The sequence below is a fragment of the Amyelois transitella genome, chromosome 3 (genome assembly GCF_032362555.1).
Source record: "Amyelois transitella isolate CPQ chromosome 3, ilAmyTran1.1, whole genome shotgun sequence".
Classification (NCBI taxonomy): domain Eukaryota; kingdom Metazoa; phylum Arthropoda; class Insecta; order Lepidoptera; family Pyralidae; genus Amyelois; species Amyelois transitella.
In genome coordinates this window covers 13,248,734-13,275,917 of record NC_083506.1, presented here as the reverse complement: position 1 = coordinate 13,275,917, position 27,184 = coordinate 13,248,734, and the positions used below count along the sequence as shown (strand labels likewise).

General features: G+C 36.3%; 1 protein-coding gene across 1 annotated transcript in view; it reads left to right on the top strand.

The window, feature by feature from the left end:
* Positions 1–27,184, top strand: part of LOC106132962 (cell adhesion molecule Dscam2) — a 168,929-nt gene that overhangs the window by 120,250 nt on the left and 21,495 nt on the right. Inside the window, exons 7-22 of the mRNA XM_060952986.1 lie at positions 3,112–3,334; positions 15,548–15,794; positions 16,819–16,972; positions 18,049–18,200; positions 18,691–18,781; positions 19,340–19,506; positions 20,108–20,253; positions 20,612–20,747; positions 23,393–23,512; positions 23,753–23,755; positions 23,906–24,082; positions 24,461–24,605; positions 25,099–25,247; positions 25,680–25,896; positions 26,240–26,385; positions 26,904–27,066. Coding sequence (XP_060808969.1) covers positions 3,112–3,334; positions 15,548–15,794; positions 16,819–16,972; positions 18,049–18,200; positions 18,691–18,781; positions 19,340–19,506; positions 20,108–20,253; positions 20,612–20,747; positions 23,393–23,512; positions 23,753–23,755; positions 23,906–24,082; positions 24,461–24,605; positions 25,099–25,247; positions 25,680–25,896; positions 26,240–26,385; positions 26,904–27,066 — 2,436 coding nt within the window. The remainder of the gene's footprint in view (positions 1–3,111; positions 3,335–15,547; positions 15,795–16,818; positions 16,973–18,048; positions 18,201–18,690; positions 18,782–19,339; positions 19,507–20,107; positions 20,254–20,611; positions 20,748–23,392; positions 23,513–23,752; positions 23,756–23,905; positions 24,083–24,460; positions 24,606–25,098; positions 25,248–25,679; positions 25,897–26,239; positions 26,386–26,903; positions 27,067–27,184) is intronic.

Sequence of the window (27,184 nt, the reverse complement as noted above, 5' to 3'; positions counted from 1 at the left end):
TAGGAGTGAAGAAATAATGGAAAATGTGAAAAAACGGGGAAAATTATTCATCCTTGAGGGCTTCAGTGATGCCCAAAATAACTATCCCCCGCGGTCGAAGTCCCGGGCACAGCTATTCTTTAATATTATCTTTGGAAATAATTTGGCTTCCAAACTGTTGGCTCAGTCTACCTTGCAAGGGATATAAACGTGACTACATGTGTGTATTGAAATAACATCAATCACTGTATCTAAATCACCCTTCTTTCCCGTATGGGTAGGTATAGACTGCATATTTCTATTTCCTACGATGTTTCACTGCATCTACATTCATAATTCTCTTTATGCGAATTCGACTTTTCAGGGCACCATACCATAAGACACCAAGAAAGCTTTTAAGCTCCTTCATCCATCCTCTGCTAAAAACTATTGACACTAAAAAAGCTGTCAGAATCTTCGAAACATAGGACGGAACCTTTTAAAACTTTTTATTATTATTTTTTTTTGCACACGCCATCTTAACCCGTATTAACTTTTTGCTTACCCATTGTGGAAACTACAGTTGCGGGGTATTTTGGACCACGGTTATGTCATAAAGAAGGAATTGGTCTCGGTAGGGTCGTAAACATAGTAACTAATTAACCCTCCGTATGACCACTAAAACTATTAAACAATATACGGACAAGCTAGCACCATAGAATTTAAAGTTTTAGTAGGAAGACCGTGTAGCTACTAAAATGGCGGCCTTGTATACAGGCCGCCATTTTTGTTATCATGCCTTAAATGTATGTACACCGATTTTTCATCATTCTAATTGCATTCAACTGATCTTATAGCGAAGAATAAGAAGAAATTATTAATTAATATACACGTTAATATATACGTTTATATCCCTTGCCGGGTAGGCAGAGCCAACAGTCTTGATAGACAGATAGTCTGCGTTCAGCTTAATGATAGAAATAGTTACAGGTTATTAATCCATTGCCTAAAAGTAGAATACTAAGTTTATAAGCTTATCCTTTATTCCCCTTTTACGAAATCCATGGGAAAGAGAAGGAGTGGACCTATTATAATTTTTTTGGTGCCAGGAACCACTTCATACGTTAATAACAACAATTAAATTAACAAACTCTCTGCGGAAAAAAAACTTGTAAAATGTGTTTAAAAATCAGGTGTAAAGTCAACACGTGCTTATTATTACGTACGCTCCTTTTAACTGTATAATTAAAATAATAATATAGGTTTCGTTGGTACAAATTATACGTTCGAATTAATTCATTATTTATTTACGCGTTCGGTGAATCAAAAAAAAAATTAGGTAACGATTTTTACTCTAACAAACTACAGAATCCATTTGTTAGTGAAACACAAAATACTATATACACTTCTTATTGTCGCCTATCTGCCAGATTTGAAAATCCTTTGAACTTGTGATGCATACACTTTTCAATAAGTTTATCCTACTAATATTATAAATGCGAAAGTTTGTATGTCAGTATGGATGTTTGTTACTCTTTCACATAAAAACTACTGAACCGATAACAATGAAATTTGGTATGTAGGTAGCTGAAGACCCGGAATAACATATAGGCTACTTTTTATCCCGGAGTTCCCGCGGGAATGATAGGGTTTCCATGCGGATGAAGTCGCGGGCGGCCTCTTCTACAAAATTGGATACAAAGTATCACTTATTGACGTCACATCACTTAAATCAAATTAGATCTTTTAGACGCAATCTGTGACAAATCGTAACGTGAATCAAGTCAAAAGTATTATTTCAGTCTTCTCACCCTCATTACAAAAAGAAGTTTCCGTTCATTCCTTATTTGTGACAAGAGTATTTCCTTTGCTGCGTTGTGACCTTAATGAGAGCGTTCTCCGTGCCGTTGCTAGGCAACCGCTGACTCTGCCCGTAGGTACACTGTGCACGTAAGAACGCCTAATGATGAGGTGAAATCAGACTTATATGAGCTGGTTTTGGAACAAGCATTTAGTAGAAGTTTAAGTTTCTAAGACGAAAAAGAAAACGTCGATAGAGAAAAATCAATATACATACATACATAAAACCACGCTTCTTTCCCGGAGGGGTAGGCAGAGACTACCTCTTTCCACTTGCCACGATCTCTGCATTGCATCTCTCTACTTCTTTCGCTTCATCCACATTCATAACTCTCTTCATGTAAGCTCGGCGGTTTCGGGTACTTTTGACCTGACTCTTTACCAGGACGTCCTTAATTTGATCAAGATACGTTCGTCTATGTTGCTGCCTGAGCGACTTTGCAACGTGTATGTACTTGTCTTTGTTTGAACTTTGCATTACAACTCAAGTAGGTATAATGAAACTTTCTGCACAATTATGACGTCATGATAAGCTTGCTAAGTCTTGCTCTCGCGAATATTCCAGAATTGCACCCTCAAAAAACTAAGCTCCTTTGAAACTCGACAAAAAGTCCCGAGGTGAAAATCTTTAACTTCTCCGAATGCTGTTGGTCCAGTTTCAGAATAATGTCTTCGATGCAAAGTTTACTGAATGCTGATGAGTTGAAGGTTGATTGGAAAATTAACTTCTTCTTAAGTTGTTCATGACGTAAAATAATTGGCAACAAGCAAGTAATAATTAATCTTTAGAAAATTTGACGTGAACGGGAGAGCGATAGTTTTTCGCGCGATAAAAACATAAGTGTCATAAGTGCTCTAAATCTGTAATTTATATAAACCTAAGTATCTAGCTTTAAGTGCCGTGTCGTTCCCGGCACTAATAAAAAAAAGGATAGGACCACTCGATCTCGTTCCTATGGATGTCGTAAAAGGCGACTAAGGGAAAGGCTTATAAAGAAGAATCCCAAATTCTTCTTTTAGGCGATGGGCTAGCAACCCGTCACTATTTGAATCTCAATTCTATCATTAAGCCAAAAAGCTGAACGTGGCCTATCAGTATTTTCAAGACTATTGGCTCTCTCTACCCCGTTAGGGATGGAGACGTGATCATATGTATGTATGTTTGTATCTAGCTTTTAGATTTGTGTGGTTTCAGTAACTTTATTGTTTGGGCAAACAGAAACAAAATTGACGTCATCTTTCTCAATAATCCTACAACGAACATCGCAATTAAACTTCTAAACATTGTTCCAGCTGGTACCGAGAAACCGCTGGTGGAGTCCTCCGTGAAGTCCGCGACACTGAGGGCGGAGGCCGGTACAGCAGGTCTCATGACTCCATCGGCATCAGACGAGCAGAGACAGCTGACGGTGGACGCTGGGCCTGCAGAGCTGCCAACTCCCATGGTCACATAACCATACGTCTTCATCTGACTGTTTACGCGCATTTGACAGTACATGTGCAGCCTCACACACAGGTATTTAATAGGAATATCTTTGTCTTCAGCTTTAGCTGGTCTTTCTTTGAAGATCTGGACATCAGACGAGCAGAGACAGCTGAAATCAAAACGATACAAGGGTAGGGTTGAAATAGTGAAATTAACTTAGAAACATTGCTTTACGACGTAAAATGGTATCGGCTATTTTAAGAGCGTAGTAAAAGCACATCCAACAAATATTGCAGCAATTCCCGCCGTACCCGGCTATCTTGTTTCGCGATTGTGACGTCATCCGCGATTCACCGCAAACACATGAGTCAATACAAGATTTAAGAGGTCGATCCTTTACAGCAACAGTATCGTAATAACAGGTTATTTTTCTAGTTTAAAACTTGCATTTTCTAATTGTTTGCTACTATTAATTCAGGTCTTTGAATAATAAAAGACAATATTTGGATTTTTTTTAATTCTTGTATAGATTGACTCTTGTACTTTTTTTTTTTTTTTTTTTATTTATTTATTCAGAAAAACTTATATCTAATTACAGTATTTTTCCATTGCCAAACTGCTGAACAGTTTAACGGCAAATTTTAATTATAACATTTTTTATTTATTTTGCCTATTTCTACCCTTCACCACTAATTAACCTGTATCTTAAATAAATTGTAAGTTAATATCGCTCTTAATATTTACCAGCTAAATACATCTTCAATTTTTCTTACTTTTTATTTTACCTAAATCTATCCTTCACTAAACTGCTAACTCAATAAATATCGTCATATTATAAATACAGAAGCACCTCCGACTGTCCGTCTGTGACGTTATCACGCTGAAACCACTAACACTATTTTACAGATATATAATTCAGACATGGACCAAGCCTTGAGAATGAACATGGGCTATCCCCAATATACATATGTGGACAAAGTCAAGAAAAATCAAAATAAGTCAGACAAGGTCAAGATAAAAAATACAGCTAACGATATAACATCATTGATTAATCAAATTATTCCAGTCCATAAGCCATCTACGTTCCAAACTTTGACTTAACTTGTATATCTTGATCAAATCCAGGACGACCTGGCAAAGGGTCAGAGCGAGTGTACCCGAAACCGCCGAGTTTGCATGAAGAGAGTTATGAATGTGGATGAAGCGAAAGAAGTATGCAGAGATCGTGGCAAGTGGAAAGAGGTAGTCTCTGCCTACCCCTCCGGCAAAAATCCGTTAATGTAACAACGCAACTAAAACTTACGCCAAGAGAATGATTTAAAAAGAAGAATGGACACGCAATGTCAATTATATTACACTGTTAGAGGCCGCCCGCGACTTCGTCCGCATGGAAACCCTATCACTTCCGCGGGAACTCCGGGATTAAAATTAGCCTATATATTATTCTGGGTCTTCAGCTACTTACATACCAAATTTCATCGTAATCGGTTCAGTAGTTTTTGCGTGAAAGAGTAACAAACATCCATACTGACATACAAACTTTCGCATTTATAATATTAGTAGGATACACATACATAGGTATATTTACTCATGCGTCAAAACCACATAGCATTCAGCATCCATTAGAGCGGCAAAATGTAATGGATCGCTATTTCATAACGGCTCGTACATTTCATGTATGATGTATTACATTTAATGTTTATCGTCAACTGTGTGTGAAATCAGGTCAACAGGAAGATAGGGACGTCATTAATTTATTTAATGGGACTTTCTGAATCTCGCTAAAAGATTGTGAGAGTGTCTCTAAGTTATTGATTGTAGTGAAAAATGCAAGTCCATATTCTTAAGTCTGCTTTGTACCTCATAAGCTGTATTTTTTTTGTTCTAATTTTCTTTTTCTCTTGGTGAAATTAAGAGTTTATCTATCTATCTATTCAATGATTTATGTAAATTTGAATGACAAGATAAGAACAGTGTTTTAAAGAAATGTCAACATGTAAAAATGGCCTAGTTTTGTAAAACTATTTAAATCTCAATTCTATCATCAAGCCAAAAAGCTGAACGTGGCCTATCAGTCTTTTCAAGACTGTTAGCTCTGTCTTCCCCGCAGGGGATATAGACGTGACTATATGTATGTATTTTGCCGTGTGGTTCCCGGCACCAATACATAAAAGAATAAGACCACTCCATCTCTTTCCCATGGATGTCGTAAAAGGAAACTAAGGGATTCGATTACAAACTTGGGATTCTTTTTTAGGCGATGGGCTAGCAACCTGTCACTATTTGAATCTCAATTCTATCAATAAGCCAAACAGCAGAATGTGACCTATCAGTCGTTTCAAGACTGTTAGCTCTGTCTTCCCCGCAGGGGATATAGGCGTGACTATATGTATGTACATAGGTATGTTTCATAAAAATCGGATCAGTTGAGTTATTTAACTGTGAATAGGTATCTACAAAACTAACTCATTTTCGCGTCTATTATATTACTTTGTTTTTTTTTATTTATTTGACATTGGAAGCAAAGAATTGCAATTAAAGAAATAAAATACTGTGATACCTTTTCATGTGCCCCACTGTACATCGAAACCTTCCGCAGACAGTCCAAAGTCCCAAGTAAATATTTTACATTAACCCTTGAAAACGGCTCGCGTGATTTGGCATCAAATCAAATATGTATGTCAGTATATACGCAGCTCGGAAACTTTGACATGCCTCTAATGGGGTATATGTATATTGGAATCCGATTTGCTTAGTTTGTTTGTAAAGGACCCATCAATTTAGGCATGAGAACATAGTTTATAATATAAACGCGTTTTAATAGTTGGTTTCTAGCCTAGATGTGGAAGTGAAGAAGATCGATAAAATGCGTTAACAGAGCGCGTAAAGGCACAGATTCATCTCCTACGTCTTCTCTCTCCTTTTATTTTTTTATTTGTTGTAATGTGCCGTGTGGTTCCCGCAACCAATACAAAAAAGAATAGGACCACTCCATCTCTTTCCCATGGATGTCGTAAAAGGCGACTAAGGGATAGGCTCACAAACTTGGGATTCTTTTTTTAGGCGATATGTTAGCAACCTGTTACTATTTGAATCTCAATTCTATCATTAAGCCAAATAGCTGAACGTGGCCATTCAGTCTTTTCAAGACTGTTGGCTCTGTCTACCCCGCAAGGGATATAGACGTGATTATATGTATGCATGTATGCGGCCTTTCAATCTTCGAGACTGTTGGTTCTGTCTACCTCCTGAGGGATAAATAAAGCTGTATGTTTTGCAAAACTGTGTATCTAAGTCTTCGATAATGTTTCTTTTTCTAATAATAACCAAGACCTTTTCGAATAATAAGAGTATAATATAACCTTTAGAAGTCGTCTCTGAAATCAGAATAAATACCCACAAATCCATTTTTATAATTCTTTTGTTTTTTTTTTCTGTTACAACTTCCCTGTAGGCATTATTTCTCGTAATATCTTTTGATTTTGTAATTCGATTATTTGTTGAGGGACCTTGGGCATGTCAATAGGGTTGCGATCGACGACGAGGGACTCGGTAACTTATCGACTGACGATGAAATAGGGTTTGGGGAATCGAATCGATGTTTGGTATTTTTTTTTACATTGTCTTTATTTTGAACGATCGCTTACTTTTTAATGTGATTTATGAAAATCTTAACATTGTATTTTTGCTACTAACTGACATTTAATGTATTTTTTTTATAAAATGATACATATTACAATATCTTTCACCCTAAGGTTGACCAGGAGGGATTGCTTAAGTCAGCCTTTGTAACTCATGTGTTTTTTTTTCTTTTTCCTTTTATTTTTCTTTTTCTTATGGCGCAATAAAAGGTCTATCTATCCAGCCATCTATATTTCTTTCGATTGTATAGAGAAAATATATTTTACTATTTAATTCCCAACTTTAAAAGACCTTCAAATGTAACCATTGACTGCTTTTATTCAAGAGAATTCCCGACGGACCAAAGTCACGCGCAAAAGGTTTATCCTAACATTACATAAAACATGTGACGTATTCTTATTTGTAATAACTTTAGAACTGATATTTATGAAATATTAAATAGACTAGACCTTTCGAAATAAAATAGACTTTTTCTGGAATTCTCTCGTCCCTAGCGGCAAATATCGCAGACAATTCCGCCTAGAACTTTCAACAAACGTAATTGAATTGGAAACAAATTTCTTTTTTGAGATAATTATCTCATTTCTATTATAAATAACAATATTGTACTGACAATGTCGTTTAATTTTATAGATAAAATTAGATCTTTTATGTTTATTATTTATTTTTCAAATGAAATCCTTTTTTTAACTCTCGATGGAAAAAGAGGGATGTTGTCTGCCTGTCTGTGGCTTGATAGGTCATTAACGCTGCCGCGCAATTTAAGAACGCAGTAAGTACCACTTACTGCGTTTATGGTTGTCCTATAGGTAGGAGATGCTGACATTGCGATCTACAAGAATCAAAGACCCGTTTTCTTCTATCTCGTTTAGAAACGGAAATACGTTATAACATAAATGCAGTAATGAGCAGATTTTAATTTCACTTTCATAATATAACTGCAGTAAAAACACTTACTTATTTAGTACTAGCTTCCCCCCGCGACTCCGTCCGCGTCGGTCTTCGCGTGGATGGTTTATTTCTCCATTTTGAGTAACTCTGGCAATGACATCTTATAAATACCTATTGGACCCAATTACGGCTAGGCCTATAATAATTAAGGAGATCCCTGTATTGACCTTCTGCTGTTGAGTTCGAGTTCTGTAGTAAGTAGTCCGGTCAATTTAGACCAAAAAATAAGAATGAAGCTACATTAATTTTCATCAAACTGAAAATGAGTATAATTGTTTAAAACACAATCAAAAGCATTATTTCAAAATTCCCCATGATTCCGGTTTAAGGAAATAAAATTACCCTTGGGTCAAGGGTTTTCAAAAATGGGGTTTTCACGATTTTGTTCAAAACGGTAAGTTTTATCGGAAAATTACCTTAGACATAGATTGGATCATAAAGTTTTTTTTTCAATAAAGCTACCATTTCTGAGATATAACGATGCAAAAAGTTGCAAGCGTCATAATATTCATAAGCACGTCTCGTATATACTCTGTGTAGCAGTAATGCTTTATCTCAGAATTTTCAACACATGAAATACCGTTAGTCTTTAATAATAGTAGTCCTTGCGGGGATACCGTTGTCGGCTATGGATACCACGGCCTCTCATGCCCTAGGAGTGCCGGCCGTTTAGGGCGCCATGTCGCCCTAAATGATATAATCCTCCGTGCTCTTGCCACCATCCATGTTCCAGCCGTTCTAGAACTAAACGGTCTGGCTCGGGATGATGCCAAGAGACCGGATGGTATGACTTTGGTACCCTGGAGATTGGGGCGGCCTTTGGTGTGGGATGCTACTTGGGTCGACACACTTGCGCCGTCTCATCTTCAGGTTACTAAATCTAAGGCCGGTTCTGCTTCAAATGAAGCAAAAAACCTCAAAAGGCGCAAATATGTAGGTATCGGTAATACCTATACTTTTGAACCTTTTGGGGTAGAAACTCTGGGACCGGGGGGCCTATCTGCCCATCAGCTTTTCCGACAATTGTCGAAAAAGCTGATTGAGGTATCTCTTGACCGGAGGGCTGGAAATTATCTGGCTCAGAGAATCAGCATTCAAATTGGCAATGCTGCCAGCCTTCTGGGCACACTCCCGCATGTTGATACTATGCAGGGACTGTACAATTTATAAATTAAATTTTAGTTTGTAGTCATCTCTTTTCTTTCTTTTTGTGAGTAGTTTTAGTTTTAATTTGATTTAATTGTAATCTCTATTATTGTCCTAAGATGATTTTCTTCACTTAGGGTTATTCAATTTTTTTAAAATAATAAATGCGAAAGTTAGTCTTGAGTGCCACTGCGTAGTGAAAACACGTGTTTATTCTCACCTATTTTAGACTTTTTCAAGTTTAATAATAAAAATGTTAAAAAAAACGCGCTAATAGTACACTACCTCAGAGGTGGCGTGGAAACGTGTGCATATTATGACGCTTGCAACTTTTTGCATCGTTATATCTCAGAAACGGTAGCTTTATTGAAAAAAATTATTGATACCTTTTTTATAGATAACTTTATGATCTACAATTTATATCTGACTGTGATTTTCCGATTTGAAAAACTTACCGTTTTGAAGAAAATCGCGAAACACCCATTTTTACCTTTGACAAAAATTGGGTAAATATTTTTCCTAAAACCGGAATCATGGGGAATTTTGAGATAATTCTTTTGATTGTGTTTTAAACAATTACCTATACTCATTTTCAACTTGATGGGAATTAATGTAGCTTCGAATGTCTAGATTGACCGGACTAAAGTATTTTTTCATAGTAATTAGTAGCGGCCCGCGTGTGCCGCAAACGGTTCAAGCTAAATCCGACTTTCGGCGCTACAGTTACGGCGCTGAACCCACTGCTGGTAACGTAACGTGTGTTCGCGGTTCTACAGAACAACGTCTATGGATAAACTGAAAAACTAAGATTTTTTTTTTTCGTATTTTTCCAGGATAAAAGGTATCCTATTTTATGCCCAGGATAATAAGGTATAATTATACCAAGTTTCATCTAAATCGAACCGTTAGTTTTCACGTGATGCCTGAACATACAGACAGACAGACAAAAATTTTTTCAATCACATATTTGTTTTTGGTATCGATCCAGTAACACCCCCTGCTATTTATTTTTTCAATATTTTCAATGTACAGAATTGACCTTTCTACAGATTTATTATATGTATAGATTATGTAGAAACATTTCATAATGGTATTAGCAACACAACAATAGTGCAGTATTTACCAATAACGTCATTTTTTATATGTTGCCATGGTAAAAGCAAATGACTCTCACATAATATTCATGCAGCAACTACAATTATACTGCGTTTATCGAAAAGCTCGTCGGAATTGTTTTTAGGTTTAACAAGTCATGAACGCGGCAACTGACAATTACGGCATTTATTGTACGTTCATGTATTTGTTTATCACTAGAACGATATTTAGTTTAATGTCTTAAGATCACTTACTGCATTAATGCTTCAGCAATATACGTCTACTATTAAGTGAAAAGGGCCGTTCGCGCAAGTTACGGTTTAGGACCAAGAGACTCGTTAAGACAACTCTTTAAGAAAAAAACCTACAGACAGTAGCGTCCCAGTACATTTTTGATCTTATAATGTATGTTAGGAAAAATACCTCTTTTTTTCAAAAAGTTAGTGCCACAAGTGATAGAAATTTACGTAATAAACATAAATTAGTCATGCCGTTTCATAGGCTTAGCAAAGTCAGTAAATAATTTATGGGAAACTGTATACGATTTTATAATAGGTTGCCGGAGTCTGTTCTTGATATGCCCAACCGAAAATTCAAAGAGTATGTAAAGAAAGTACTTTGTGAGAAGGCTTATTATAGGACTGATGATTACCTTAATGATAAAAACATCTGGCTTGAGCTTGGCACAGGAACCTCGTAATTAATTGTAGTTTGATTTGAACTTAAATGAAAATTCAGTACACTCTGTACATAAATCTTTTTAAAATTGGCAATCCATAATATATATATATATATATTATATATATATTTTCTTTTTTCAATATTAAATCTCATAAATATATAAATCTGAACAATGTATTCTCTCGTCCACATTCTATTCTAAGTTTAATTAATATTGTGAAGTTGACGTTGTTGAAGAAAATGCTGCAGTGCAGTTTGTTACCGCTTCTTCTGCACTGACGCCTTGGAAGCGGCAGTAAACTTAGTTTTTAAGTAATTTATTTGACGTCAACCAATGTTGTTAAACCATACGTTTTGACAATTATTAAGCGATATATAGTATCCTATAGTAATGAATAAAAATTTTGAATTTGAATTGAATTTGAAATAATGCATCGAAAACAAAATGCTCAAAATGTTAAATCATCTCTCTCAAGTACATAAAAAAAAATTACTTATATGAGATTTAATAGATTAAATTAAATATAGATTTATTTTTTTCAATATGATTAGTAATTGTTAAATAAAACTTATAATGAAACATTTACATTATTATTCAAACTTTTGAACCTCAGAGGTTATTATTTCGTACTTATCGAATTATTAATTTTATTTATTAAGCAAATGGACATGTTCCAGGAAGGTTTTTAATTTATTTTATAAGTTTTTGACCTTACGAATCTCAAAATGGGTGCCATTTTATACTTAATTATTAGTTATAATTTTATTCTGTTAAGCAAGTGGAGATATTTTTTTGATGACCAAGAAGGTTTTTTATTTATTTTATAAGTTTTTGAACTGATTGTTACCTTACGAACCTCGAAATGGGTGCCATTTTATTCTTAATTATTAGTTATAATTTTATTATGTTACGCAAACGGAGATATCTTTTTAATGACCAAGAAGATCTTTAATTCATTTTATTTTTTATTTTGGTATAGTTCAAAATGAAAGCGTTACTGACTTAAGATAAATGCAATGTAAATGCAATATTACTGCGCTATATAATCTGTGATAAGTCATTTCCTTTCATGTTTTTTATTATCATAAATGCAGTATATTATAAAGTTACGGCGCATATATTGTGTTGCAAAATGTAAAATAACATTAATTCACGTAACCTATGTGCTGTAAATAAAAGAATTTTAGCATAAATGCCGTAAGGATCAATTTTACTGCATTCATGAAAATAATGTCTTATGAAAAAATTAATTAAGCCATAACATAAACAGTTTTAATTAAATTTTATGCACTATATGATAATTTAAACACCAAACGCCATATCAAGATAATCTTCGAGTTATGCTCTTTAAGTCAGTATAGTTATTTTTAAAAATTTTTGCATAACATATTTTAGGTAGCCTAAAATAAGTTTAAAACTTTGACCGCGTTTTTCTCGAAACTGTTCTCGTGTTCTTTACTGCGTTCTTAAATTGCGCGGCAGAACGGATGATTTCAATATTTTTTTTAAATTTAAAAGTAATCGTGCGTGTGTTCTTAGACAAAGCACTGATAGAGTATATTGATGATTTCATCTTGAGTTCTTAGCTAAACCCCCGGTGCATAAAAGACATGTGTTGTAAGTTAATTTGTTACGGTTTTTTTTTATATTTATTTTTTATTAATTTTGATTTCTATTGACATTTACTCAAGAGGTATGTTTTGTTCCATTATCAATCGTCATTGCATCTTAAAATTTTTATTTTAAGTTTGTTAGAACTAAAAAAAGCATAATTAAATAAAAACTTCTGAAATAAAACCTAATAATCCTTTAGATAATGAACAATACTGACTTTAAAAAACTAAGTAGTTACCTACATCAATTTATACATTTAAAACTTCATTTAACAAGGAAAAAGTGCAAAGTGTGGACTTTATGCCGTTTGGCATTCTCTACCAGTCAACCAGCTGACCAAACAGAAAAACTTTAAGTTGGTGGTGCGATAAAGTGCACATGCATACTGCAAAATACATACAATATCCCTCGTACTTTCCTCTATTTAATCCGAAGGCCGATCAAAGGAAGCTTTTATGTGTCACCGTCTACGTCAGCTAAGCTACGGCTAACTCGGTCTTTGTCATGTTAAACAATGTTGCAGTAATCAGGCTAGAAATTCCTGAGTTTGTGTGAACTACAAAGATCTATGTAAAAAACAATGTAATGAAGAAATGGCAATTAAAAATATATATATCCTACTAATATTATAAATGCGAAAGTTTGTATGTCAGGATGTCAGTATGGATGTTTGTTACTGTTTCACGCAAAAACGACTGAACCGATTACGATGAAATTTGGTATGTTACCTACATAAAACTGAAAACCCAGAATAACATATAGACTTCTTTTTATGTCGGAGTTCCCGGGAGATTGATTCCACGCGGACGAAGACGCGGGCGGCCTCTAGTTCTTATATAAAAATGTGATCTGTCTTTTACTACGATAACTTTATTAGTTTATATGTATAAATATTACTTGGTTTGTAACTGTTAAATGTTAACCTCAAATATGTAACTGTCTTAAATAATTTATTTTACTTTATATAAATAATACAGGTATGAAGCGCCCACGTAACGAATTTTTATTTTACATCGGATGCTTCGAATCAATTTACAATCCGTGGTCACAGAGCGTGGTCCGAGATAAAATAAAGGTACGTTACGTGCGCGTTTAATTATTCATAAATATGCTTTCATTTTGTCTCATAATTTATCACCATGGTTGAAATCGGCTCTCCAAACCAATCGTTAAGTACCTACGCATAGTCTCCTAATTTTACATATGAACGGACAGCCAGGCATGACGAAAATATTAAGCGTTTTTAGCAATTTGGCTACAAAACCTTACTATAATACATACTGTAGCAAAATTTTAGATAACAAGACTCCAAGCAAACAATACAGCTAAAACAAAGTTAGTTAATCTTTCGGCGAGGGTCGGCGGTAACAAGCGGAATGTTTGTGTCGCGACCCAAACAATCAGGGAGGCTTTTGCCGACCCTACTTTGTAGTGGTTATAGTTCGAAAGAATAAAAAATCTAAGTTATATACTCCTAAACGTTTTAACATACATACATACATGAAATCACGCCTCTTTCCCGGAGGGTTAGGCAGAGACTACCTCTTTCCACTTGCCACGATCTCTGCATATTTCCTTTGCTTCATCTACATTCATAACTTTACGTTTTAACTTACACGTTAAATTAATAGTTATAATTTCAAGTGCCGTGTGGTTTCCGGCACTTAAAGAAAAGAACTACTACATATCTAACCTATGGATGTCGTAAAAGGCGGCTAATTCAACTGACTTGAGAAGACTGAAAGGTTACGTTTAGCTGTATGGCTTAATGATGGAATTGAGATTCTAATAGTGGCAGGTTGTTAGCCTACTACTACCTAACTACCTAATCGCCTACAAGTGGAACCCCAAGTTTAAAAGTCTAGTATGTGACACTACTAGTATTTTAGATAACCCCTCAACAGTCCTGCCGAATTTAAACAATGTAATAATCTTTCAGCGGGGGTCGACGGTAACAAGTTGAATGTTTTCGTCGCGACCCAAACAATCAGGAAGGCTGTTGCTGACTCTACTTCATTGCGGTTATAGTTTGAGAGGACAAAAAGGTCTTGCACCAATTCGTAAAATTTTGCTACGAAGCATTTGAAATACGCCAGAATTTTACATAACAGGCCTTGTAGATTGGTACACGTGGAGAGGATTAATGAAAGCTGGTTGACTAATTTCATTTATTTATTATTCAGATCATGGATCATGGTCCACTTTATTAGTTATGCAGAAATCTTAGAGATAGTGTTAGTAAATACATGTGCAAAATTCCCTCGCACAGGGTGGCTCATTATTGGTGCCTCCCGTCTATACGCTTTCGTGTATGTTTAACTCACAATTATCATGATTTAAACCTTATTTTGAGTACCTTAAAAGCAATATTCAATCTAGATCAAATTAAGGACGTCCTGGTAAAGGATCAGGTCAAGAGTACCCGAAATTGCCGAGCTTGCATGAAAAGAGTTATGAATGTGGATGAAGCGAAGGAAGTACGCAGAGATCGTGGCAAGTGGAAAGAGGTAGTCTCTGCCTACCCTTCCGGGAAAGAGGCATCATTTTATGTATGTATGTATGTATGTAAAAGCAATAGTTTAACAAAACTCTCAACAGCGTCTTTCCGCGTTACTTGGTATTCATAAATTAAGATTCCAGGCCATCTATTCCAGGGCAAAGTCAAAGTTTGCAGGAGCCCGCCAGGAGTTAAAAGTTTAAGCTTTAAGCATAGTTGCTCGAACTTAAATTCGATTCGGATTTTACTGGCAACACTGGAGATTGCGGGGAGTTGACAAACAAAATAACGTATACCCCTCTCACTCGCACACACATAACTTTCTTATGGTATAATAACGATAGTTTTCTGTTATTGATATATCTGTCACTATTTCAATCTTAATTCTGTTAAACTATTAGTTAATTGTTAACTTGGGATTCTTCTTTTAGGCGATAGGCTAGCGACCTGTCACTATTTGAATCTCAATTCTATCATTAAGCCAAACAGCTGAACGTGACCGATCAGTCTTTTCAAGACTGTTGGCTCTGTCTACCCCGTAAGGGATGTAGACGTAATTATATGTATGTTATGTAGTTAAATGTAAAATACTACTACTTACCATGACGCAAGTCTTTAACTTACTTTGGAACTACATCTGGGTATTTTTAATATTCATTTATTTCTCCCTTTTCAGGTGGTAAACAGCGGTGGAACAGCCACCATCAATTGCACTTGGGGCGGATGGCCAGCACCTCGTCTGGAGTGGCTCCACAACGGGGTACCTCTCGGCTCAGGAGTCGCCGGAGGCAGGGTCAGGGTGCAAAACAGTGGGGAACAACTCGTCATCACATCAGTCCATCGAGCTGATAAAGGCGTTTACCAATGTATGGCGAGGAACGAGAGGGACTCTGCGCAGGCTAGCGCGGAGTTGAGACTTGGAGGTAAGTTACATATGTACATACATATAATCACGTCTATATCCCTTGCGGGGTAGACAGAGCGAACAGTCTTGAAAAGACTGATAGGCCACGTTCAGCTATTTGGCTTTAAGATTAAATTGAGATTCAAATAGTGACAGGTTGCTAGCCCATCGCCTAAAAGAAGAATCCCGAATTTACAAGCCTACCCCTTATTCGCTTTTTACGACATCCATGGGAAAGAGATGGAGTGGTCCTATTCTTTTTTTGTATTGGTGCCGGGAACCACACGTCACAATAGGTAAGTAATATTTACTTAATTGATTTCTGACTTAAGGGAGGTTAGTTATAATTGATTTCTGATTAAGAACATTTTTCAAACGGCCTCTGTGACGCAGCGGTAGTGCGCTTGTATGTGTGACAGTAGGTCCCAGGTTCAATTCCCAGCCAGGGCATGATGAGAAACGAACTTTCTGTGATTGGGTCTTGGATGTTTATCTATATAAGTTTTTAGTAAGAAATATAAAATGGTTGAGTTAGTATCTCGTAACACAAGTCTCGAACTTCGATGCTAACTCAATCTGTGTAATCTGTAAATCTATAATATAAATTTTTTATTTTTTGTGCTGACTTCTCGTGTGGAGTTCTATAAAATGTTTTATTCATAAGATTTTATAAACAGCGGCAATAATATACGCTGTCGTTCAGTCATTCTTGCAAAACAAATAAAAATATGATGGGAATAGTATAAGTTCTTACGTAGTAATAAGTTCTTACTTGTTGGGTTTTAAATAATGTAATCAAATCAACCTGTGCATATTAAGCCTAGATGGCATAACAAATTACTACAGCATTTAATATTACATATAGTCACATCTTCATCCCTTGCGGGGTAGACAGAACTCAATCTTGAAAAGCCATACAACTGAAATTAGCCAATTAGTCTTCAAGACTGTTGGCTCTGTCTACCCCACAAGGGATACAGACGTGACTTGTATGTATTTGTAAATGAGTAGACGAAACACAACGGCAACTTTTTCTTCAACAGACACAGCTCCAGAACTCCAGTACACCTTCATAGAACAAGTCCTGAGACCAGGTCAGGTGGTGACCCTCAAGTGCTCAGCTGTCGGCTCCCCACCTCCACATTTCACGTGGCAACTGGATGGTCTCCCTCTGAACACTATTGCAATGGGGCACAGGTATAGTATTATACAGGGTCACTTTTAATTCAACTGCATAAATTTAACTGTTAAGTGTACTCATCTAAAGGATATTCAAAAACGTTAAAAGAAAAATATCGGTTCATATTTCAGAAAGTACCTACGAAAAAAAATAAAAGTATCAAAATCCACGATACTAATTACGTTAAATCACCCCTTGTCTTTAATAAAGCGTGTGACGTAGTTTTTGAGGGTTTTTTAAATGTGAAAATGATGACGTTTAATTTAAATAAAAATAGGCTCAGAAGCATGGGTATAGTCTATGTTTAAAAGGATGCAGTTGTTTTAATTGACACCTTTCTAAGGTTGTTAACACGACGAACATTGACAAGGCAATTACCTACGTCTTATCATCTGTCTCTTTTTAAAATTTCGGTCTATCACATAGATAAAGAGAGGGGACATAAGAATTATGACCTATCAACGTTTATAAATAAGCCTCCAGGGTCTTGGCAAAGGAGATGGTGTGATTCTATGAAAAAAGTGTTCCATAACTCTCTTCATGCAAAGTCATTGGTTTCGGGAACTCTTGACCTGACCTTTTGCTAGAACGTCTCCGATTTGTTCAAGGTACATTAGTCTAGGCCTTACCACTCCAACAGTCCCTTTCAATCATCCGAGTTTTAGACCTGATTGCACTCCTTTGTTTACATACATACATAAAATCACGCCTCTTTCCCGGAGGGGTAGGCAGAGACTATCTTTCCACTTGCCACGATCTCTGCATACTTCCTTCGCTTCATCCACATTCATAACTCTCTTCATGCAATCTCGGCGGTTCCGGGTACTCTTGACCTGACCCTTTGCCAGGACGTCCTTAATCTGATCAAGATATGTTCGTCTAGGCCTTCCCACTCCGACCTTTCCCTCCACACTCTCCTTGTATATCTGCTTAGTCAACCTGCTTTCATTCATCCTCTCCACATCACCAAACCATCTTAGCATTCCCTTTTCTACTCCTGTCACTATATCTTCTTTCACATCACAACATTTCTCAACCACGCTGTTCATCATAATGAATATAACGAAGTTCAATTCTATCATTTCACGCACAGATACAGCGTTGAACAATTCGCCACAAAGACCAATGACGTGGTGAGCTACCTGAACATCTCAGCGGTGAGGTCTGACGATGGAGGCCTGTACACCTGCAGGGCTGCCAACTCCTTGGGGGAAGTGTCCCATACCTCCAGGTTGAACATATATGGTGGGTTATATGTTTTTTTAGATCACGAATTTTTGAATGTTGATTTTGAACCGACGCAGCCTTTCTTCTTGGTGATGATTTTTCTTATTGATTTTAAATGTAGTGTAAGAAATATAAGAACTAAGTTTATTTGATGGCTGGTTCAACATAGTCTCAATTTTTCAAATCAGGCTTCGTTATTTGTTTCACTTTTTATGGGATGTTTATCTTGAGTCATTTGAAGATTCATTATCCAAATATTGAAAAAAATACATTTGGTTAAAGGATTTAACGCTGATTATGATACTGGTTAGCATAATATCCAACACAAAGACCGAAGTTTCCATTTTTGATACATATTTAAGAATTTAGCCAATCAAATTCCTCAACACCTAGGTAATATCAAAACTCTTACTATTGAAATTTCAAGACATCAATATCCCAAGTCTACGTTCAATTGTCGAGTGGACCTACGTATTTCCAGTTCATAACTCCTTATAAATGGTTGCAGGGCCGCCGTACGTAAGATCCATAGGTCCCGTGAGGGCCGTTGCTGGCCGAGAATTGGTGCTCTATTGCCCTTACTCCGGATACCCAATAAGGTGAGGATGCCATTTGTTTTGATGTTAATCTGCTTGTAAGACGGATTTAACCCATCTCTTTGGAATGGAAAGAACTAGTTTTGTCTTATGAAAGGTAAAGGTTGATTGGTAGAGAATGCTGTTAGCATTAAGTCCACCTGTTGTACCTTTGAGGCTCAATAAAGTTTAATATAAATATTAATAAATTAATTTATCCAAATAAGTTCCAGCTTATTATTACAGTGAATTGAAATATCTTTAAAATAAACTCGCTTTGCTTTTAAGCTGTTACTAATTGAATTCGGTCTACTAAATTCACGTTTCCTGACTCAAGTTTATAACTTAAAAGTTCAGGTCAACCTTTGTAGTGTACAAAATACCATTTATATGTTTACGAATTAATTAATTAATTTGATACAGATAAAGAATTTTTGATTATTGTGGTCTAGAATAAAATGAAAATACTATTTCAGTTTCTATAAAAAAAAACGTGTTTCCAATTAGTTTCAATTGATGATGTTCAAATTGTTTGCGACAAAACATGATACCTGTAGAATCATCGTCTTATTACGATTTTAGCTCAGTAAAATGGCAACGCAACGGGAGTCCTATCGAATGGGACAACAGCATGGACGGAGCCCTGAGGATACCAAAAGTGGACCCGTCCCATGCTGGGGAGTACACTTGTCTGGTGATGGGATCCCATGGAGAGATCGCCAGGAAGGAACTGCAACTGGTGGTCAGCAGTAAGTACAGTTGCTTCGCATGTCATATAAGTGTAATCGCACAAACAAAATTGTAACGGATTGGGGGATTTATACAACTTTTGGTACGATATAGTAGTGCCACATATTAAGGCCTTTTGTATATAGGCCCATGTTTGCTTAGTGATGGGATCCGAGTGGGAAATAGCCAGGAAGAGTAATTCTCAACTGGGGTCAACAGTGAATACGAAAGAACGTTATTAGTTGGCCGTGTGGTTCCCGACGCCAATATAAAAAAAGAATATGACCACTCCATCTCTTTCCCATGCATTTCGTTAAATGCGACCAAGAGATATGCTTATAAACTGGGATTCTTCTTATAGGCGATGGGCTAGCAGCCTGTCACTATTTGAGCCATCATTATGCCCAACAGCTGAACGATCGTAGCCTGTCAGTCTTTCAAGACTGTTGGCTCTTTCTACCCCACAAATGTTATAGACGTGATTATAATATGAATGAAAGAACAAACGAAGAATACAGGCAGATGGTTGTTAAATCCCTCAGAGTATTTGCTAGAACAGTCCTTTCCATTTGACTTAATTGAGTATCAAATAAAAGAGGTTATGTTTTTTCTCTATTCCAGATCCTCCGGAAATCGAGCCATTCTCTTTTTCCGCTAACTTGCAAGAGGGGAAGAGGGCTCAGGTCGGCTGCAGCGTCACATCTGGAGACATGCCAGTACACTTCACCTGGTTGAAGGACAATGCTCCTATATCCTCTGCTTTGCAGGTGAGAAACTTTTCGAAATCAAGAAAACTGTGTAAATTTACCTCTAGTTGAGAAGTTCTACAAAAAATATATAGAACTAGCTGTTATTCATTTATCTAAACGATGTTACTGTTTTGTACTTTAAGTACAATATTGAGTCAGTCATGAATTATCGTCAAAGATTAACGAATAACCATCATCTGATGGTGACTCGATAGCATTCCAAAGAGTCTCAACTCCTGCAGTGTTACATCAAGAGTAATGACTTGGACTTTTCACATCCACACCCTTACACTAGTTTTACGAACTCTCATGAACAAAAAATGCGAGTGTATTTCATGTATTCGACAAGGGTATTAAGAAAGCTATATCTATATAGGTGGAAGAGCGGACGGCTGATTTTTTCAGCAACCTCGTTTTCAAAGAGGTTTTCGCTCGTCACAGCGGCTTATATACTTGTGTGGCATCTAACTCCGCCGCAAAAGTTAATTACACGGCCGAATTGGTCGTCAAAGGTAAAGATTACCATCAAACAAGCACCGAAGCACTCTGCACAGATCCATTCGCACCAATGCAATGCTTGCACTCAGCACTTTAGTGTCACATTTTGGTATTTCAGCCGTTTTAGTGTCACATCTGGGTATTGCAGCAATTTTTAGTGTCACATTTGCGTATTTCAGTTGTTTTAGTGTCACATTTGGGTATTTCAGCTATTTTAAGCTTTAAACATGAATATCTCAGCGTTTTTGGAATTATATCAAATTTAAGAACCTCTTCATTTATTTTATCCGGATGAATTAATTATTTATTATTTTAAAGGATATATTTATTTTTAAAAGCATATACATTTTTAGTCTATTCATGCAAAGCTTTAAATAATTAATATTTTGCGACGTAAGTAAAAAAGTTATTACCCATGACATTTAGTTTCACTCGTGCGCAAATATGTATATTCTTAAAAACGCAGAACATTGGTACATAATAATAATTGTCTTCCAATCAATTCGTCATACCCAATAAAAGTAAAAGGCCTCGATTTTTTGACAATTTCGCACGCCAATTTTATCTGAGCACTATTTCATTTTTTAAATTATCCTCCTGCCTCCAATTTATTTTGAAATACATATATTTTAAGGAGCGGTCAAATTATAACAAATAAAGTTACTAGGGATCAGGTATATTTATGATCACACTTTCATTTGACAATTAAAATATGTGGTATTAATTAGTAGTTAGTGGAAGTTTGATATCTTGTTCTAAAATGAAGATAAATTTGACCTCTCCTGATAGCCTTGTAATTCTGTAATTATGCTGTAATTCATATTAATGTAAATTGAACTTAGAGGTTTTCCCCTTTTGTTCCACTCAGCGTTGGATTACAGATTGCTAGAGATACTGGTAATTTTTACAATAAACTTTTATAGTTAAATTTTGAACTTTCAACGAAATCCATCATATTTTACATACACGGAAATTTAATTTGTATAAAGTTAATAATATAGACTTGTTGCTGTAAATGTTCAAAAATCACGACTGAGCACAAATCACATGTTTGAGAAATAATTCGAACGATTAGGAATACATTTTGGTTATTTTATTAAGAAAGGAATTTATAAATATTTAATGTCTAGAAATAAGTACTAATCTAATATTTAGTGCTGCAGGAACAGGTTTGTTAATATAGTCTTAAAATTCGTCCTTTTTGTATTTTTTAGTATTAAGTAGGTAACTAATATTTTTAAACAAATAATGAAGTACTGTGTTTAAATATTTAGTCAGTTCAAGACTTTAGATCTAGATTTATTATGTTACACGAAAAGAAGATAAAGTCGTTGTTGATCATAATTACACTGTCGAAACTAGACTCAAAATAAAAACTAAATTTCGACTTGCAAAGCAACCGTCGTCACATATGTATGTATTTGAATGAATAAATTAATAATAAATTAAGCCCTTCAAAAATATAACTTAAAGCTACGTACTTTCTTACTTTATATTAATTGTTTATTTATTTTTTGACGATGAGTGGTTTGCGGCACTTTGGTAGAGAACCACTCCATATCTTCCCATGGATGACGTAAAAGTCGACTAAACTTATAAACCTGGGTTCTTCTTGTAGGCGATAAACTACGTTTAGCTTTATAGCTATAGTCATGTCGAGTATATTGTTTATATCATAAAGATACATTCCAGTATTTACAAAGTACTGTATTTATTGTAGGTACTGTTGTTAAAAATTGGTGTATAATTTCTGTGCCGTGTGGTTCCCGGCACCAATAAAAAAAAGAATAGGACCACTCCATCTCGTTCCCATGGATGTCGCAAAAGGCGACTAAGGGATAGGCTTATAAACTTGGGATTTTTCTTTTAGGCGATGGGCTAGCAACCCGTCACAAATAATGACGGGTTGCTATGATGATAAATTTGTGTATTTTTCTTTTTATCTTCTTTGCATAATTGCATTTGGTTCTTGAACAAGCTTGGAGTTCCTATTATATCCTAAGTATCTACATGTTCGCCTTCTCGATACATATTGTTATAATTTGTTGGGAAAACAAACAACACCGTTTTCTAGAAGCAAACTTTGAAGTAAGTTTTGATAGATTAAGTTCATCCTTGTGTGTATATAAGTTACAAACTAAGGCGTTAACTTTCATATTAATTGCTACAACAAACCGCAACTTTATCTTGTAGGGCTTTGTTCAATAGAATAACTTAAATAATTTAAGTCACATATTTTTATAAAAGCAGTTTTATGGTAGGAAATGTTTAAAATACGGAACACAATAAGTCTACTAAAACAAATTCTTCATAATCAAAGTTTTATCATTATTTTTGTTGCCAACAAGTTGTATAACTTTTTCCAGATGCTCAGATTTCTAAAATTAACTTTATTTTATATGCGTGTTATATACATATATTTAGCTTTTGTTATAGATATTGTCTGGTTGTGTGATAACCACATAATATTGTATATTACGTACGTTACGATTAATTGATAAGGTCTTTAAGTAAATCTTAAATTTAACTGAACCTTCGAGTACTATATCTTCCTTTAGTAACTAATAAGCAAAACAGCCTTTAAATCATCTCTCTACAAATATAAAACATAATTAAGACTAAATGATGAATAACTATCAAATTTTCTTCCACGCTGCAGTGTCCCCCAAATGGGTGACGGAGCCCAAAGACGAGGCGGTGTTGGCCGGGGAATCCCTGGCACTGCACTGTCAAACCACGGGCTCCCCCACACCGCAGGTCTCCTGGTTGAAGCAACGAGGTAACCTGTCTTTTATGATCTACTTCGTCGCTACCTATTCCCACTTTTCGTGTGGAGTCAGCAGAGCATGTTCAAATTCAAAATTTTCAAATCGTGCCTGATATTTGTTGTTAGATTGATCTCACTAGAAAGTTTGTCTCTCTTTAAGCTGGTTACAAAATGTTTGTTACTAACATTGATTTTGGATCGATAATCAATTGCTCTTTTAAATAAACTTTACAAAGTTCATTCGGATGTAAGGGGGTAAGTAAGCATTTCTTTCGATAGATTATTTTTAACCATTTAAGCGATTTGCATCTTAAAGCAAACTCCTGGAATATAGTCATAGGAAAGACGTAACCGGAGCAAAATGCTGAAAGGCTGATATAAATAGTCATTACTATATTTTTTCAGGGGCATCATCATCAGACTACACGCCTCTAGTGAACCTCGGTGGAAGATTCCAGGTCTTGTCAAATGGGACTCTCTGGATTGAATCAGCACTGCCTTATGACGAGGGTCACTACATGTGCAAGGCTGAAAACGGGGTAGGGTCACCCCTCACCAAGACCATTGCTGTGGCTGTCAATGGTATGAGACTCGTATATATTTAGAAATACTTACTATCATCCGTATAATATTGCACTAAGTCCTAGTTTTTCGCTTTTACATAGAAATTTTGAAAAATTCCAACGCTCCTCCAGCACATAAATGCCAAATAGGTTCCAGAATTTTTTTGCGCGTGGTATCGCTTGAACGAATAGTTTATAGATTATTAATTACTTCTTTTATCACATTTCTTTATTCCGTATCATCATAATGACAATCTCCGGTTTCAGTTTAAAGAAATATCCTTCTCAAAGCTCATAATCTTGTTCAAATTTAAAAAGGGTCAATACTCTCAATCTACTTATAACCAACTCTATGAGTCTGTCGCATATTATAGCTGTTAATACCGTATGAACCCAGAACCGGCCCGGTTCGAGCTGACTTCGCACAATATGACGGCAAGACGCGGAGCGCCCGCCACGCTGGTGTGCGATGTGGGAGGAGACAGCCCCATCCGCCTGACCTGGGCTCACAACATGAACCATTTAGATCTTAATACTTATAGGTGAGCCTGGTTTCTTATATCGCGTTTCATCCATATATGTCATCACGTCTGTATCCCTTGTGGGGTAGGTAAACAAGGAAAAAAGTCTTGTAAAGACTGATAGGCTACGTTCAGGTATTTGGCTTGACAGGTTTCTAGCCTGTCGCCTACAAGAGTATCCCAAGATTATAAGCCTATCCCTTAATCGCTGTCAGTGTGTTACATCTGCTTAATACATAGACTGTGGAAGATTTAATAAGACTAAGAAGATACATCGATGTCATTATGTTAGTGTAGTTAGTTGAACTGACAAACATTATATGTACTAAACTTTAAAAATACTTTAGGACTGTCAAATATATATTTAATTGAATTATGTTCGTCATGTTGATTCACAGAATATCATATTGGTCTCTCCTAGTCAATGGTTTCATTCTTGATTAGGATAAATTTTATATCATTAGATTATCAAGCGATTACCTCCTGAACCTTGAATGTTTGGTCTTTTTTCCAGGTTAAGCATCTCCGAAGCAAAGACTGATAGTGGTTTAAGGTCCCAGCTGTATATAAGCAGAGCCGACCGGCAGGACTCGGGCGTTTATAAGTGCCAAGCAGTTAACGCTTACGGTCACAGCGACCATTATATTTATCTCTCCGTCCAAGGTATTATTAATTTTATATTCTCTTCACGGTTTGATCATGCTATGCTAATTATATGAAGACCATAGAACGAAAATAGCTATTAATAATAGCTGATGAACCATTCTGTCTTTTTCTACTTCGAGATGTCATCATGAATACATACATAAATACATACATATGGTCACGTCTATATCCCTTGCGGGGTAGACAGAGGCAACAGTCTTGAAAAGACTGTATGGCCACGTTCAACTATTTGGCTTAATGATAGAATTGAGATTCAAATAGTGGCAGGTTGCTAGCCCATCGCCTAAAAGAGGAATCCCAAGTTTATAAGCCTATCCCTTAGTAGCCTTTTACGACATCCATGGTAAAGAGATGGAGTGGTCCAATTCTTTTTGTAATGGTGCCGGGAACCACACGACACCATAAATATGTTTCTATAAAATCTTTCAGAGAAGCCCGACACACCTCACTCGCTCTCCGTAACGGAGATCCTAAGCCGGGCGGTGCGGCTGTCCTGGAGCCAGGGTTTCGACGGCAACTCCCCGCTCGTGGGGTACACGCTGCAGTACTGCGCGCTGGCCGCCCAAGGCGCCCTCCGGGGGAACCAATGGGAATCTGCTACTAGCCTCAACGTGTCCGTCCATGGCGCCACTCATCCACACATCACGTGGGTATAACAACACTAGAAATGACTACCATGGAGAAATAGCTAATGCTAATCGCTCCTCGGTCAGTCTGCGCTAATACGTATTAACTGCCTAGGAAGCCAAGAAAACTAGAAGAATTTTCTTACTACATATCTACATACCACCTTAGTATACTAAGGACAAATTGTTTTAGCCTTTGTTGGATTTATTTGTAGGTTTATAACAGTTTTACAGCACATTTTATTTTAGCAGGTTGGTTGAGACTTCTTACTCCACTTGCTACCATATCTTTTCATCTGTTTTTCTATTCCAAAACGGCGTGATTATTTAATATCTATTTCATTCCAATATTTTCCTTCGCAGTCTCTCAAAAAAGGGGGATATACACTACGAAGCCTTGCTGAGCAGTTTGAAGCCTCATACGGCATACATGATTCGTATCGCGGCCATCAACCAAATTGACAGGAGCGCCTTTACTGAGCCTGTCGTCGTCAAAACTCAGGAAGAAGGTATGTCTGTTATTGATCTTTAAGCGATCATAAAAGTTTTTTGACCTTGAGATTATGAACCTATTTTCATTCGGGACTATCTTGCAGTCATACATCTGAACATGTAACCATACTTCAAGCGAGTTAACATTCTGCTTCACATAATATCTTCAATAATACATAAAATACAATCGAATCTCAGACTTCTCTTATGATAAAGTATTCTTGACAAATGCCAAGAGAACGACAGGATGAGCTCACAATTTCTAAAAATGTGCCCGGCTAGAATCTGATGTGACTTACAAAAATTACAAATCCGTCAAAGACATCCATAATATACATATATGCCTATATGTCAACCATTCTTGCGCCATTTCGGGGGGAGTGGTGCAAGAATGGCCACTTTAGAAATCATGCTGTCCCTAGGTACTAACATAATTTGTAAGCATTACTAATACAAATGAGTCCTTGTTACTTATATAAATAAAATTCATTCATTCATAATACTTTATTGCATCACCAACAATTTTTTTTAACAGCGCCATCAGAAGCACCAACAAACGTTCAAGTGACAGCTGGTGGTCCGGGAGAGCTGCACGTGTCCTGGCGGCCGCCGCCCAGGGACGCGTGGCACGGGGAGCTGCTGGGGTACTCCGTCACCTGCACCGAAGTGGGGCCTGGAGCCAGTAGAAATACTACCAGGCATGTCGACTGTTTTGATGATTCTTCTTAAAGTTTCAACAACAAGTAACAGAATAGAAAAGATTTATTTTCAAAATTGGTTACAAGGTATCACTTATTGACGTCACGTAACTTAAAT